This window comes from Electrophorus electricus, chromosome 2 (assembly GCF_041902795.1).
Source record: "Electrophorus electricus isolate QZ-2024a chromosome 2, ASM4190279v1, whole genome shotgun sequence".
Classification (NCBI taxonomy): Eukaryota; Metazoa; Chordata; class Actinopteri; order Gymnotiformes; family Gymnotidae; genus Electrophorus; species Electrophorus electricus.
In genome coordinates, this window is record NC_137498.1 from 30,878,751 (window position 1) to 30,892,329 (window position 13,579).

The 13,579-nt window shown below is 39.1% G+C and overlaps 4 protein-coding genes across 4 annotated transcripts; 2 read left to right on the forward strand and 2 right to left on the reverse strand.

The window, feature by feature from the left end:
- Positions 1-1,621: 1,621 nt before the first annotated feature.
- On the reverse strand, positions 1,622-2,427 carry LOC118241902 (hemoglobin subunit beta). The gene is made up of 3 exons (XM_035529415.2): positions 2,265-2,427; positions 1,965-2,187; positions 1,622-1,850 (listed from the first exon to the last, which is right to left on the reverse strand). Exons 1-3 carry the CDS (start codon positions 2,354-2,356, stop codon positions 1,719-1,721), a joined length of 447 nt encoding a protein of 148 aa, XP_035385308.1. The 5' UTR covers positions 2,357-2,427; the 3' UTR covers positions 1,622-1,718.
- A 1,032-nt stretch (positions 2,428-3,459) lies between these two features.
- Positions 3,460-4,482, forward strand: LOC118241904 (hemoglobin subunit alpha). The gene is made up of 3 exons (XM_035529417.2): positions 3,460-3,620; positions 3,878-4,085; positions 4,268-4,482. Exons 1-3 carry the CDS (start codon positions 3,526-3,528, stop codon positions 4,394-4,396), a joined length of 432 nt encoding a protein of 143 aa, XP_035385310.1. The 5' UTR covers positions 3,460-3,525; the 3' UTR covers positions 4,397-4,482.
- Positions 4,483-10,071: 5,589 nt separating this feature from the next.
- LOC118241901 (hemoglobin subunit beta) lies at positions 10,072-10,874 on the reverse strand. Its single transcript, XM_035529414.2, has 3 exons — positions 10,715-10,874; positions 10,415-10,637; positions 10,072-10,300 (listed from the first exon to the last, which is right to left on the reverse strand). Exons 1-3 carry the CDS (start codon positions 10,804-10,806, stop codon positions 10,169-10,171), a joined length of 447 nt encoding a protein of 148 aa, XP_035385307.1. The 5' UTR covers positions 10,807-10,874; the 3' UTR covers positions 10,072-10,168.
- A 964-nt stretch (positions 10,875-11,838) lies between these two features.
- LOC113575268 (hemoglobin subunit alpha) lies at positions 11,839-12,860 on the forward strand. Its single transcript, XM_027006722.3, has 3 exons — positions 11,839-11,998; positions 12,255-12,462; positions 12,645-12,860. The coding sequence occupies exons 1-3, from the start codon at positions 11,904-11,906 to the stop codon at positions 12,771-12,773; spliced, it is 432 nt and encodes a 143-aa protein (XP_026862523.2). The 5' UTR covers positions 11,839-11,903; the 3' UTR covers positions 12,774-12,860.
- The last annotated feature ends 719 nt before the right edge of the window (positions 12,861-13,579 follow it).

The window sequence follows — 13,579 nt, forward strand, 5'->3', positions numbered from 1 at the left end:
TTCTGGATCTATAAAGATGGCCTCTGCTTGATTCAAATGTGCCATGGTTCTGTAGTGAAGCCTGATTACAGTATATGATGTCACCTCAGTGTCGTGCCTGACCAAATCTCTCCTGAGGGTCTACACTTGATGGACAAGTTTTTAAATATCTCTTCTAATCTCTCTTTCTGTCTTGCACAAGCATTTGCACAAATTTGCTAAGTCCAGCATCTGTGGAGCAAAATTGAACATACAAATTCACAGAAATTATGCAGAAACGCAGAAACGATATCAAAGTCTGTGTTGCTGAGATAGTTAAAATTTTCACTGACAACACACACCTCTTATTAGTTGGCTGGGTTGTTGTCAATGTATTACTGCAATTGTGCATGCTTCTCAGATCAATTCAGCAGAAGCACCTATGCAAAATATCAGCTGTATTAGTATCAGTTTTAATAAGTAAATATAGTGCATACATATTGCTGTAGTCACTGTATCATAACAAAGAAGCCAGTACATTCTAGTTCAACCGTTGTATTTATTCAGAAACGCTGCATATCCTCCATATCATTCAAAATTCACTCCTCTCACAATGCCCCTCAACCGTCACACATCGTTTTCTCACGTGATGTTTACTACAACATATAGCTACACTACAAATATAGTAAATAAGTAAATATGGTGCTTAAAGTTCAATTTTGCATGTGTACACGTCATTGACAGAGAAAAATACCAACAAAGGATTCAGATATGAAATCAAATGGAAGGGGCAAAAAGTTGAGGAGAAGATCCAGATATATTCAGCATGTGGGGGGAGAGGGGCTGTCCACATCTGGCATTAACATACGTTTTGAGTGTTCCAGTCACAAAGGTATAACCGTTACACTTGACATTTTGAATGCATGGCGAATGATTACTTGTGATCGCATTTCTAACATAATTTTCGTTTAAGGAAGTGCCGGGCACATTTAGCTATCGTGTCCCGCGAATCGCTTGCACTGAGTTATACTTTTATCCGTTAGCCTAGCTTGCTTACCTACATGCAGAGTGATCCCCAAACATGCGCGCAATTATGTATTTTCCGGCTAGTGCGCGGATGATATGGGCGGCTGTCGAAATGCATCATCGATCACAATACAGACGTAATGTGGCCTGATGCGTCCTAGACCACTTCCAAAAGTGTTTTGAGTGACTGAATTACATTGCGCGTCCGATGTGTTAGTAGCGACGTAGGCTCCGTTAAAGCCAGGTGTGAACAGAGATAACGAGCGCGAGCTCATTTTGGTTCACTTTCTGAAATTCTTAGTTATTTTTTCAAATTGTTCTTCACATTATGAAATAGCAATTATACTGTATGTTTCAGATATTCTGTGCTTATTCCGTTTTAAACCCGGTCACCTCCAACCAAATTGAAATGCGCAGCTTTTTACGCCAATTAAATCGGTTCAATTCATAGTTTTAAATGTAATGCTTTTTATTAAATGAAAATGCAATACACCCAGCATATAGAGCAAAAACGAACAAATGATTTAGACTGCTGTGTGGAGTACAGTTGAAATAAATAGATCTCATGTCTTGCATATAATTGTAGTCATTTAAAAGTAGTTGGCCATTTCGGCGAAATAAACAGCAAACCCAGTAATGTGTTTAAATCGTTTATTCGTTAGCAAGAGTTATCATTTGGTCAACAGCTTGGTGCACGAAGGTGTTCTTACATGGAGCCGTTTTCCTTAATTAGCCTAATGATACTGTTTGCCGAGAGCAGACACAACTTCAGCCAAGAACTTGGCCAAAGCGTGCTGCGTTTCAGCGTTGAAGCCGGAGGGTCCCAGCTTCATGGCCACACATACGGTGAAGCACTCGGCAAGAAGCTGCCAGGGGAAGAAGACGGTCATTAGAACACAGGTGAGAATGAGCAATCATCGTTGATATCCAGTCCTGAAGTAAATGTAGTTTGTTTAAAAAGCCAAACCACTGAAACCTACCCTGAAGTTGTCGGGATCCACGTGGAGTTTTTCAGAGTGGATAGTGCTCAGCGCAGCGTAGGTACCCTTGATGTTGTTCAGGTTCTTCACGCCTTTGTCCAGAGCACCCACGACGACTTTACCGTGCGCCGCCACTTTGGGGTTCCCCATAATGGCCGCGGCGCTGGATATGTTACCAAAGGAAGCGAAGTATCTCTGTGTCCATGGGTATACAATCAGAAGCCTGAAACGAGAGAATCGATTATTCTAAAAGAAGAATTAGGAGTCACAAGAAAATGTTACAAGTGTGTAAACAGTTACCTGGCCAAAGCCTGAGGTCCGATTTCATCTGGACTCAGATGTCCCCACAGGTTAACGATAGCACCACGCTGGGCTTCTGTCAACTCAACCATAGCGACGTTTCAGGAGCTTTTTTTAAGTTGCCTTCTTGAAGACGTTCAGTAGGAATCTCCTGCCCAACACAGAAAATGGGTGCAATTTATTTACTTTTAATGTCTCCTCCCTTCGGAGAGAGCGCCGTTTGATTGGTTAATTTCTCGCTAGACGTCAAGCTTACGTGACTGGACAGCTCAGATGGGATTCTGGCCAACATTCGCATGTTTTTAGTAGTAATCTTGACAATTTTTAAACACGATTAAGATTTCAATCTTTATAAATTATATTGAGCAGAATTGCCACACCTGTATGCAGGATACTTTGTGTCCCACAGAACTTTCAAAGTTCTGAATGTGGAAATCGATATTTTTTGACATTTTCCTTCACTGGTTTCTTTAATGTTTGATATTGATATAATTGTATCTCACAAATACAATGAGTGATCACTTTTTAGGTACCCATTCACGAGATGTTCCGATAAATTATCATCAATGCAGAAGCTGACTGATATGGTTGGGCCTTCTTTCCAGTGTTCTCTTGTCATTTGCTTGCTTTTAAAAAAGGGCAAATGATGTGTGCACATTTGTGTATGTATGTATCTAAACGAGTGTTTTTATTATATTTATTTATTGGTTTGTTTATATTATATTTATATCTATATTATATACAAACAAATACTGCTGTATTTACGTTGTGTAAATTAAAAACATCCACATAAAACTGGTAATTGCACAAGTTTTGGTGTCAGCAGCTGAATTACAGCTTACAGTTGATAAAGACTGAAATGTACTTTTTGAATTGATTTAAAACATTTTAAAAGTTCTGTTTTGGCTTATACTGAGGTTGGAAAAATAGGTTCTACAGCGTGCGGAGTTACAGCATGCTTTGCAAAAAAAAAAAGTAGATGTATTTGCTTATTTCATGGAAATATAACTGATACAGAATCTATCAATTAGAGGAAAATATTCTTATTCGTTATCTAAATGTTGCCAGACTAGACACTGGCACGGTTTTGATTAGGCTGGGTGGAGACCAGCAGTAACGTGCGTCAGAGGTGTGGTTTGGATAGGATGATTGGGTGTGTCCGATTCTAGTTGTATATAAAATGGGACAGAGTCTTCGTCTTATCACGAGCTTTCCTAAATAGATCCAGAGTGTCAGTTGAGAAGAAGACGACGAAATAAAGATGAGTCTCACTGCTAAGGACAAGTCTATCGTCAAGGCCTTCTGGGGCAAAGCGTCCTCCAAGGCCGATGACATCGGGGCTGAAGCTTTTGGCAGGTAACTTGTACTCTGCGCATTCACGTCGACACGGAAAACTAAAAATATAAAGTCTAAGTTTAAAACACACTGCACGACTACCAGTTAGGGTGGTATGTTCGGTTTATTTGAGATTATTTCGAAAATTAAACGCTTTTTATTTTTGCCAATTCGTGTGCGCTGGTTATATAATTGATTTGAATGTATTTTCTAGAAGTATATCTGTAGGCCGTCGTTTGTATGATGTAACTATTTCTAATCTGTGCTGTTTCCATCAGAATGCTCACCGTATACCCCCAGACAAAGACTTACTTCGCCAGTTGGTCCGACCTGAGCCCCGGATCCGCTGCTGTGAAGAAGCACGGAAGAACTATCATGGGCGGAATCGCTGAGGCGGTTGGCCACATTGATGACCTTACTGGCGGTTTGGCCTCGCTCAGTGAACTGCACGCTTTCAAGCTGCGGGTGGACCCTGCTAACTTCAAGGTACTCTAAAACACACGCTACTGTGAAATGTATTTTTCGCGTATTATAATTAATAATAGAGGTAATATTCGTAAACTTTAAGGCGACAATATCCATCCTTAAATATACTTAAAGGCTTTATAGTGCAGATTATAAAAAGTCACCGCTGTAGTTTAAAACATCTGCTTTCGTTTTCATTTCAGATTCTTGCGCACAACCTCATAGTGGTCTTGGCCTTGTTCTTCCCTGCGGATTTCACTCCTGAGGTTCACATGGCTGTTGACAAGTTCTTCCAGAACGTGGCCTGGGCTCTGTCCGAGAAGTACCGCTAAACCGCCCATAGGAGCGGAGTATCCAATGATGCAGTTCTATGCTGACATAAATATGTCTGAATAAAGTCCCATTAATACAGCACAAATGTTTCTTTTGGTTTATTTAAACAAATGAATGAATGAAAAATATCATCTTAAAGGGAAAAAGTTTGTGGGATACTTAACGTCTTTGATTTCACGGGGTTAAATCTATTCCAACATTGGTATTGACCACTAAATTTCTGAATGTAGCAGAATGTACCATTTTTAAGTAAGTACTAGGTTTAGTCACACTTTTTCCATGAGTACTTATTTAATCTCTAATCTTTATATGAGCGCAAACATATGGTATGCAAATAAAAATTCATTATAATGCCCTGAAAAGGGAAAGAGATTATACTGAATATAATAAATGAGATCAGGTTTCAGATAACAATTGAATACCTGACATTATTTGCCGACTTCTGGAAGCAACGAAAAGGTATGCTCAGGGCACCAATAGGTCACTGACACATAACGCATCGATTTCTCCTCTGCAGTTCAACGCCAAACTGTTAATTATTTTAATGTACTTCCTGTAAGAGTTCGACGTATTGGGTATTTTTGTTCGTCCACGGTCTTTCCTGAAGTATTGAAGCAAGGTGTCCTGAAGTATTGTCTTTGTGGTTACACAGACGCAAGATTAACTGTCAAATGGAGCTGACATAAAGTAAAACAGAAATGCGTTTGTAAAATCTTTAAACTTGCTGGATGAGGACTCCGTTTGTGTCATAAAGGTGCTTTGAAAATGGTCCTATCAACGCCAGAAAACGTCTAACTGTGCAAATGCGGAACGAGACTTCGCAATGATCGACAGTCACCGTTAGATTTAAACAGAAAAAAACATTAAGGAATGCTTGACAGGTGACGCTAATAAATGGGACTAGGGACGGACACGGGGATTATAGGGGGTGCGGACTAGAAGCCACAGACGTGACATTAATCAATGCATTTTTGCTGCAGATAAATATAATAAAATAATTTCACGGTGATTCTGGCACTGTGTAAATTCTGAGGTTTCAAATCATTTTAACAAGATACCAAACTAGGTGACGTACAGAGCGGTAGACGTATATGATTCCGAAATTACCAAGAATTCTGTATAGCTGCAATATTATAATAATAATTATAATATTATTATTTTATAATATTTGTAAATAATATTTTATTACTGATACTTCCTCAGATCCACACATATTCAAATACTTCACTTCACATCGGCTCTTTTATAAGCCTATTGTCACGAATAGTCCTTCCCAGCTTCCGTCTTCCATGTTCTCTCTGTCTTGCGTATTTTTAGTTCCATGGCATAGATTCGTTTTCTTCGCCCATCGTTTGATTGCTCACGCCTGTCCCTCGTTTCTACCTTGTTAAGTTCATGTATTTAAACCCTGTCGTGGGTCCTGTGTCTTGTCTGTTCATTGTTTATTTGAATGCTTGCGTTTATATGTTTGGTAGAAGTCTGAAAGCCCGTTTTTGTTTCAAAGCCTTCGTTTGTTATCCTAGCCTCTGTTATATCCTCTGTATCCTCGTACGCTCCGTGTAGGCTCTATGACCCTGGACTGCCCTAACGACTCTGATTTTGGATTTGCCCATAATAAATCTCTCTCTCCTCCGCATATGCGTCCGTCTTGCTTTTTCTTGAGTGTATTGCAAAATCCATTAATGTAGTAAGGTACCTTTCGGGTCCTTTTAATATGTTTCGTCGTTTTTTATGTTATACATGTGCGCTCACCAGGAAAAATTCTTATAGGCTATGTATGACATCTTAATAATAATGTGAATCTGATTTTGATTTTGGAAATACACAATACATGACAGAATTATTATACTGGACCTATGGCGCTTTGTCGGAATATTCTGATTTAAAAAGTCTTCTGTGATGGGAGATAATGGATGCGTCTGCTTTAAAATTTTGCCCAATATAGGAGTTTTACATCCAAGATGAACTGCACAGCACTTGGGTGAGTGAGTGCTGCACGCTGGGGCGTAATTTTAAAAGAAGATCTTTATCCGATTTCTTCACTTCCGCAACGTTATCACCAAAATGAAAACAAGGTTTTTCCATCGATTTTTAGGACATAACACGACAACAGCTTGGCGTCAGTGACTGGGTGCTTGAACCTCAGTAATCTCAGATGTATCGTCAACAAACACGCAAAAGATACTTTCACCAACTTTTACTTCAGATGTATAAACTCATATGAAACAAATACCATGTCCACGAACAACAAAAAATCGTATAAACATTGAAAAAATCCCGTGTACGAAAAAGAGATAGAAAGTCAATGCGCACGGAGCGAGCCAGCGGACAGGAAGCCCTAATGCTCGAATTAATTTCTTTGTTAGGAAGTTCGAAAATGTGGAATTAATTGTTAAGTAAATTTGCCTGTTTCTTTTGAGGGGAAAAATAACCAAAATCTTCCAAAAAAATAGTCAGATTATGTTTTATACATGAGGAGTTTCAAGAATATATGTTTATCGCTTAAACAACCCCTTTCTGTTACTTCGCCTTTAATACTGAAATATGATAAATGCGGTCTGATATGCATGGCCGCCTGTATTGCGTCTCAGTTAAAAAGCATCAGGCACTAAAACGCTCCTGAGAATCCAAAGGCGGGGCTAAACTTCTGTAGATCGAATAGGCGGAGATATGTAAATGAGAGTATTCTCGACAGTAGAAAACAGTGATTTCAAAATGGGCAGTTTTTGCATCTTAGATGCCATATACACACTGCATAGACTTGGTAAACTAACAATATTTACATAGTATCTCACATTTCTTCAAAAACACACTTTTTTCTTTTTTTCTTTTTTTTTACATTTGCATTTACCTTTATGGCATTTAACAGACACTCAGAGCAACTTACAAAAGTGTTATGTCATAAGAGAATGTATCAGAAAATACAAATAGGTTGGAGTCCAAATACAACTGAACAAAGATAACATTAGATACAGGAGTCAGTGCTGATAAGTGCAATGCCAAACATATAAGCACGGATACACAGTAGTGCAATTCAAGACACTTCAAGACATTAACATGTTTTAATAATTAGCAGAATTAGTGGTCATTTAATACTGTAAAAATAGATGAGTATTTAGTCTGTGTTTGAAGACAGCAAGGGAATCTGCTGTGCAGACAGCCAGTGGTTCCACCATCTGAGAACCAGGACAGAGAAGAGTCTTACTCGAGGCTCAACATACTAGAGGTGTGGATCGAGGTTTGACTATTGTCATCATTTAGAAAGGGGCATGTCCATTCTTGCCATTCTAAGTGAGTATCAGTGTTTTAAATCTCCTGTGTGCAGGTACTGGAAGACAGTGAAGGGAACATCCATCCGTAACTATATGCCCCACGCCGCTCTGGTCTCATGTGGATTTCCTGATCTCATGAGAACTACACCATATAACTTCACCATATAACTTTCTATATTTTATTTTCTTAATTTACATCTACACAAAAATAAATGCATTTTCTTTTAACACAATCTTCTGCTAGCTAAAATATTCATTTTGGAAGAACTTATATAAGTTCTTTAAAATGTGACTAAATTTAAAAACAATTTCACATTCAATTAAAAGGACTTTTCTTCACTATGTCAAAGACCTTGTTTTTTATTATATCATGTCCTTAAACCTATCAGATTTCTTAACAATCTTCCACTCCTAGTGGTCAGCTGGTTCTCCATAGGTTGTTCAACAGAAACAATCTCTATGATTATTTGTCATGTCTCCCCTCAAGCAGGTAATCTGCATTACATAGAATGCAGTTTTAAGAGTAAGCTACCTTGCAGGACCAAATAAGAACACAAAGATGAGAGGTCACAATATCCCACCCGAGGAGCCCTGAATGCAACAACCATTCAGGTAGTTCTCTGTAAGCACATATATATGCTTGCCATGTTAGCCTGCACAGTGACCACTGTAATAAGGATGTGCTGTCTATCTGATAAGGTTTTGGGTTTTTTTCAGGCACAGGAATTTGAATTTAATGCTGTAGAGTCAATGTCAATGAAACAATCATCTTTAGATGTTCTTCTGGATCTATAAAGATGGCCTCTGCTTGATTCAAATGTGCCATGGTTCTGTAGTGAAGCCTGATTACAGTATATGATGTCACCTCAGTGTCGTGCCTGACCAAATCTCTCCTGAGGGTCTACACTTGATGGACAAGTTTTTAAATATCTCTTCTAATCTCTCTTTCTGTCTTGCACAAGCATTTGCACAAATTTGCTAAGTCCAGCATCTGTGGAGCAAAATTGAACATACAAATTCACAGAAATTATGCAGAAACGCAGAAACGATATCAAAGTCTGTGTTGCTGAGATAGTTAAAATTTTCACTGACAACACACACCTCTTATTAGTTGGCTGGGTTGTTGTCAATGTATTACTGCAATTGTGCATGCTTCTCAGATCAATTCAGCAGAAGCACCTATGCAAAATATCAGCTGTATTAGTATCAGTTTTAATAAGTAAATATAGTGCATACATATTGCTGTAGTCACTGTATCATAACAAAGAAGCCAGTACATTCTAGTTCAACCGTTGTATTTATTCAGAAACGCTGCATATCCTCCATATCATTCAAAATTCACTCCTCTCACAATGCCCCTCAACCGTCACACATCGTTTTCTCACGTGATGTTTACTACAACATATAGCTACACTACAAATATAGTAAATAAGTAAATATGGTGCTTAAAGTTCAATTTTGCATGTGTACACGTCATTGACAGAGAAAAATACCAACAAAGGATTCAGATATGAAATCAAATGGAAGGGGCAAAAAGTTGAGGAGAAGATCCAGATATATTCAGCATGTGGGGGGAGAGGGGCTGTCCACATCTGGCATTAACATACGTTTTGAGTGTTCCAGTCACAAAGGTATAACCGTTACACTTGACATTTTGAATGCATGGCGAATGATTACTTGTGATCGCATTTCTAACATAATTTTCGTTTAAGGAAGTGCCGGGCACATTTAGCTATCGTGTCCCGCGAATCGCTTGCACTGAGTTATACTTTTATCCGTTAGCCTAGCTTGCTTACCTACATGCAGAGTGATCCCCAAACATGCGCGCAATTATGTATTTTCCGGCTAGTGCGCGGATGATATGGGCGGCTGTCGAAATGCATCATCGATCACAATACAGACGTAATGTGGCCTGATGCGTCCTAGACCACTTCCAAAAGTGTTTTGAGTGACTGAATTACATTGCGCGTCCGATGTGTTAGTAGCGACGTAGGCTCCGTTAAAGCCAGGTGTGAACAGAGATAACGAGCGCGAGCTCATTTTGGTTCACTTTCTGAAATTCTTAGTTATTTTTTCAAATTGTTCTTCACATTATGAAATAGCAATTATACTGTATGTTTCAGATATTCTGTGCTTATTCCGTTTTAAACCCGGTCACCTCCAACCAAATTGAAATGCGCAGCTTTTTACGCCAATTAAATCGGTTCAATTCATAGTTTTAAATGTAATGCTTTTTATTAAATGAAAATGCAATACACCCAGCATATAGAGCAAAAACGAACAAATGATTTAGACTGCTGTGTGGAGTACAGTTGAAATAAATAGATCTCATGTCTTGCATATAATTGTAGTCATTTAAAAGTAGTTGGCCATTTCGGCGAAATAAACAGCAAACCCAGTAATGTGTTTAAATCGTTTATTCGTTAGCAAGAGTTATCATTTGGTCAACAGCTTGGTGCACGAAGGTGTTCTTACATGGAGCCGTTTTCCTTAATTAGCCTAATGATACTGTTTGCCGAGAGCAGACACAACTTCAGCCAAGAACTTGGCCAAAGCGTGCTGCGTTTCAGCGTTGAAGCCGGAGGGTCCCAGCTTCATGGCCACACATACGGTGAAGCACTCGGCAAGAAGCTGCCAGGGGAAGAAGACGGTCATTAGAACACAGGTGAGAATGAGCAATCATCGTTGATATCCAGTCCTGAAGTAAATGTAGTTTGTTTAAAAAGCCAAACCACTGAAACCTACCCTGAAGTTGTCGGGATCCACGTGGAGTTTTTCAGAGTGGATAGTGCTCAGCGCAGCGTAGGTACCCTTGATGTTGTTCAGGTTCTTCACGCCTTTGTCCAGAGCACCCACGACGACTTTACCGTGCGCCGCCACTTTGGGGTTCCCCATAATGGCCGCGGCGCTGGATATGTTACCAAAGGAAGCGAAGTATCTCTGTGTCCATGGGTATACAATCAGAAGCCTGAAACGAGAGAATCGATTATTCTAAAAGAAGAATTAGGAGTCACAAGAAAATGTTACAAGTGTGTAAACAGTTACCTGGCCAAAGCCTGAGGTCCGATTTCATCTGGACTCAGATGTCCCCACAGGTTAACGATAGCACCACGCTGGGCTTCTGTCAACTCAACCATAGCGACGTTTTAGGAGCTTTTTTTAAGTTGCCTTCTTGAAGACGTTCAGTAGGAATCTCTTGCCCAACATAGAAAATGGGTGCAATTTATTTACTTTTAATGTCTCCTCCCTTCGCAGAGAGCGCCGTTTGATTGGTTAATTTCTCGCTGGACGTCAAGCTTACGTGACTGGACAGCTCAGATGGGATTCTGGCCAACATTCGCATGTTTTTAGTAGTAATCTTGACAATTTTTAAACACGATTAAGATTTCAATCTTTATAAATTATATTGAGCAGAACTGCCACACCTGTATGCAGGATACTTTGTGTCCCACAGAACTTTCAAAGTTCTGAATGTGGAAATCGATATTTTTGACATTTTCCTTCACTGGTTTCTTTAATGTTTGATATTGATATAATTGTATCTCACAATACAATGAGTGATCACTTTTTAGGTACCCATTCACGAGATGTTCCGATAAATTATCATCAATGCAGAAGCTGACTGATACGGTTGGGCCTTCTTTCCAGTGTTCTCTTGTCATTTGCTTGCTTTTAAAAAAGGGCAAATGATGTGTGCACATTTGTGTATGTATGTATCTAAACGAGTGTTTTTATTATATTTATTTATTGGTTTGTTTATATTATATTTATATCTACGTTATATACAAACAAATACTGCTGTATTTACGTTATGTAAATTAAAATCATCCACGTAACACACTTTTGGTCAAAACCAGGTCACCTTTTACGCGTTTGTTTTGGTTTGTACTGAGGTTGGAAAAATAGGTTCTACAGCGTGCGGAGTCACAGCATGCTTTCCAAAAAAAAGTAGATGTATTTGCTTATTTCATGGAAATATAACTGATACAGAATCTATCAATTAGAGGAAAATATTCTTATTCGTTATCTAAATGTTGCCAGACTAGACACTGGCACGGTTTTGATTAGGCTGGGTGGAGACCAGCAGTAACGTGCGTCAGAGGTGTGGTTTGGATAGGATGATTGGGTGTGTCCGATTCTAGTTGTATATAAAATGGGACAGAGTCTTCGTCTTATCACGAGCTTTCCTAAATAGATCCAGAGTGTCAGTTGGGAAGAAGACGACGAAATAAAGATGAGTCTCACTGCTAAGGACAAGTCTATCGTCAAGGCCTTCTGGGGCAAAGCGTCCTCCAAGGCCGATGACATCGGGGCTGAAGCTTTTGGCAGGTAACTGTACTCTGCGCATTCACGTCGACACGGAAAACTAAAAATATAAAGTCTAAGTTTAAAATACACTGCACAACTACCAGTTAGGGTGGTATGTTCGGTTTATTTGAGATTATTTCGAAAATTAAACGCTTTTTATTTTTGCCAATTCGTGTGCGCTGGTTATATAATTGATTTGAATGTATTTTCTAGAAGTATATCTGTAGGCCGTCGTTTGTATGATGTAACTATTTCTAATCTGTGCTGTTTCCATCAGAATGCTCACCGTATACCCCCAGACAAAGACTTACTTCGCCAGTTGGTCCGACCTGAGCCCCGGATCCGCTGCTGTGAAGAAGCACGGAAGAACTATCATGGGCGGAATCGCTGAGGCGGTTGGCCACATTGATGACCTTACTGGCGGTTTGGCCTCGCTCAGTGAACTGCACGCTTTCAAGCTGCGGGTGGACCCTGCTAACTTCAAGGTACTCTAAAACACACGCTACTGTGAAATGTATTTTTCGCGTATTATAATTAATAATAGAGGTAATATTCGTAAACTTTAAGGCGACAATATCCATCCTTAAATATACTTAAAGGCTTTATAGTGCAGATTATAAAAAGTCACCGCTGTAGTTTAAAACATCTGCTTTCGTTTTCATTTCAGATTCTTGCGCACAACCTCATAGTGGTCTTGGCCTTGTTCTTCCCTGCGGATTTCACTCCTGAGGTTCACATGGCTGTTGACAAGTTCTTCCAGAACGTGGCCTGGGCTCTGTCCGAGAAGTACCGCTAAACCGCCCATAGGAGCGGAGTATCCAATGATGCAGTTCTATGCTGACATAAATATGTCTGAATAAAGTCCCATCAATACAGCACAAAATGTTTCTTTTGGTTTATTTAAACAAATGAATGAATGAATGAATGAATGAATGAATGAATGAATGAATGAATGAATGAATGAATGAATAATATCATGTTAAAGGGAAAAAGTTTGTGGGATACTTAACGTCTTTGATTTCACGGGGTTAAATCTATTCCAACACTGGTATTGACCACTAAATTTCAGAATGTAGCTATTAATCTCTAATCTTTATATGAGCACAAAGATATGGTATGCCAATAAAAATTCATTATAATGCCCTGAAAAGGGAAAGAGATTATACTGAATATAATGAGATCAGGTTTCGGATAACAATTAACATCAGTACCTGTTTTTATTTGCTATGGTATGCTACAGGGCACCAGTAGTTGACTGACCCATAATGCATCGATTTCTCCTCTCCAGTTCAACGCCAAATTGTTAATTATTTTTAATGTACTTATTGTAAGAGCTCAATGTATTCGGTATTTTTGTTCGTACTGGTTCTGAGTGACGTGATAGCCAGTTCATTTCTCTGTGTATAAATTCAGCTTTCCGCGCTCTTTCCTGAAGTATTGAAGTAACGTGTCCTGAAGTATTGTCTTTGTGGTTACACAGACGCAAGATTCATTCTCAAATGGAGCATAAATAAAGTAAAACAGAAATGCTTTTGTAGAAACTTCAAATGCACCTTTTAGACTTTCTGAATGAGGATTCCGTTTGTGTCATAAAGGTGCTTT

What these genes read in the sequence shown, in the direction of transcription:
- LOC118241902 (XM_035529415.2), bottom strand. Translation starts at nt 2,356, where the DNA reads ATGGTTGAGTTGACAGAAGCCCAGCGTGGTGCTATCGTTAACCTGTGG. An exon ending in GGACCTCAGGCTTTGGCCAG is followed by an intron (nt 2,188 to 2,264) that starts GTAACTGTTTAC and finishes CTCTCGTTTCAG; the next exon opens with GCTTCTGATTGTATACCCAT. An exon ending in TGGATCCCGACAACTTCAGG is followed by an intron (nt 1,851 to 1,964) that starts GTAGGTTTCAGT and finishes TTCCCCTGGCAG; the next exon opens with CTTCTTGCCGAGTGCTTCAC.
- LOC118241904 (XM_035529417.2), top strand. Translation starts at nt 3,526, where the DNA reads ATGAGTCTCACTGCTAAGGACAAGTCTATCGTCAAGGCCTTCTGGGGC. An exon ending in GGGGCTGAAGCTTTTGGCAG is followed by an intron (nt 3,621 to 3,877) that starts GTAACTTGTACT and finishes TGTTTCCATCAG; the next exon opens with AATGCTCACCGTATACCCCC. An exon ending in TGGACCCTGCTAACTTCAAG is followed by an intron (nt 4,086 to 4,267) that starts GTACTCTAAAAC and finishes TTTTCATTTCAG; the next exon opens with ATTCTTGCGCACAACCTCAT.
- LOC113575268 (XM_027006722.3), top strand. Translation starts at nt 11,904, where the DNA reads ATGAGTCTCACTGCTAAGGACAAGTCTATCGTCAAGGCCTTCTGGGGC. An exon ending in GGGGCTGAAGCTTTTGGCAG is followed by an intron (nt 11,999 to 12,254) that starts GTAACTGTACTC and finishes TGTTTCCATCAG; the next exon opens with AATGCTCACCGTATACCCCC. An exon ending in TGGACCCTGCTAACTTCAAG is followed by an intron (nt 12,463 to 12,644) that starts GTACTCTAAAAC and finishes TTTTCATTTCAG; the next exon opens with ATTCTTGCGCACAACCTCAT.
- LOC118241901 (XM_035529414.2), bottom strand. Translation starts at nt 10,806, where the DNA reads ATGGTTGAGTTGACAGAAGCCCAGCGTGGTGCTATCGTTAACCTGTGG. An exon ending in GGACCTCAGGCTTTGGCCAG is followed by an intron (nt 10,638 to 10,714) that starts GTAACTGTTTAC and finishes CTCTCGTTTCAG; the next exon opens with GCTTCTGATTGTATACCCAT. An exon ending in TGGATCCCGACAACTTCAGG is followed by an intron (nt 10,301 to 10,414) that starts GTAGGTTTCAGT and finishes TTCCCCTGGCAG; the next exon opens with CTTCTTGCCGAGTGCTTCAC.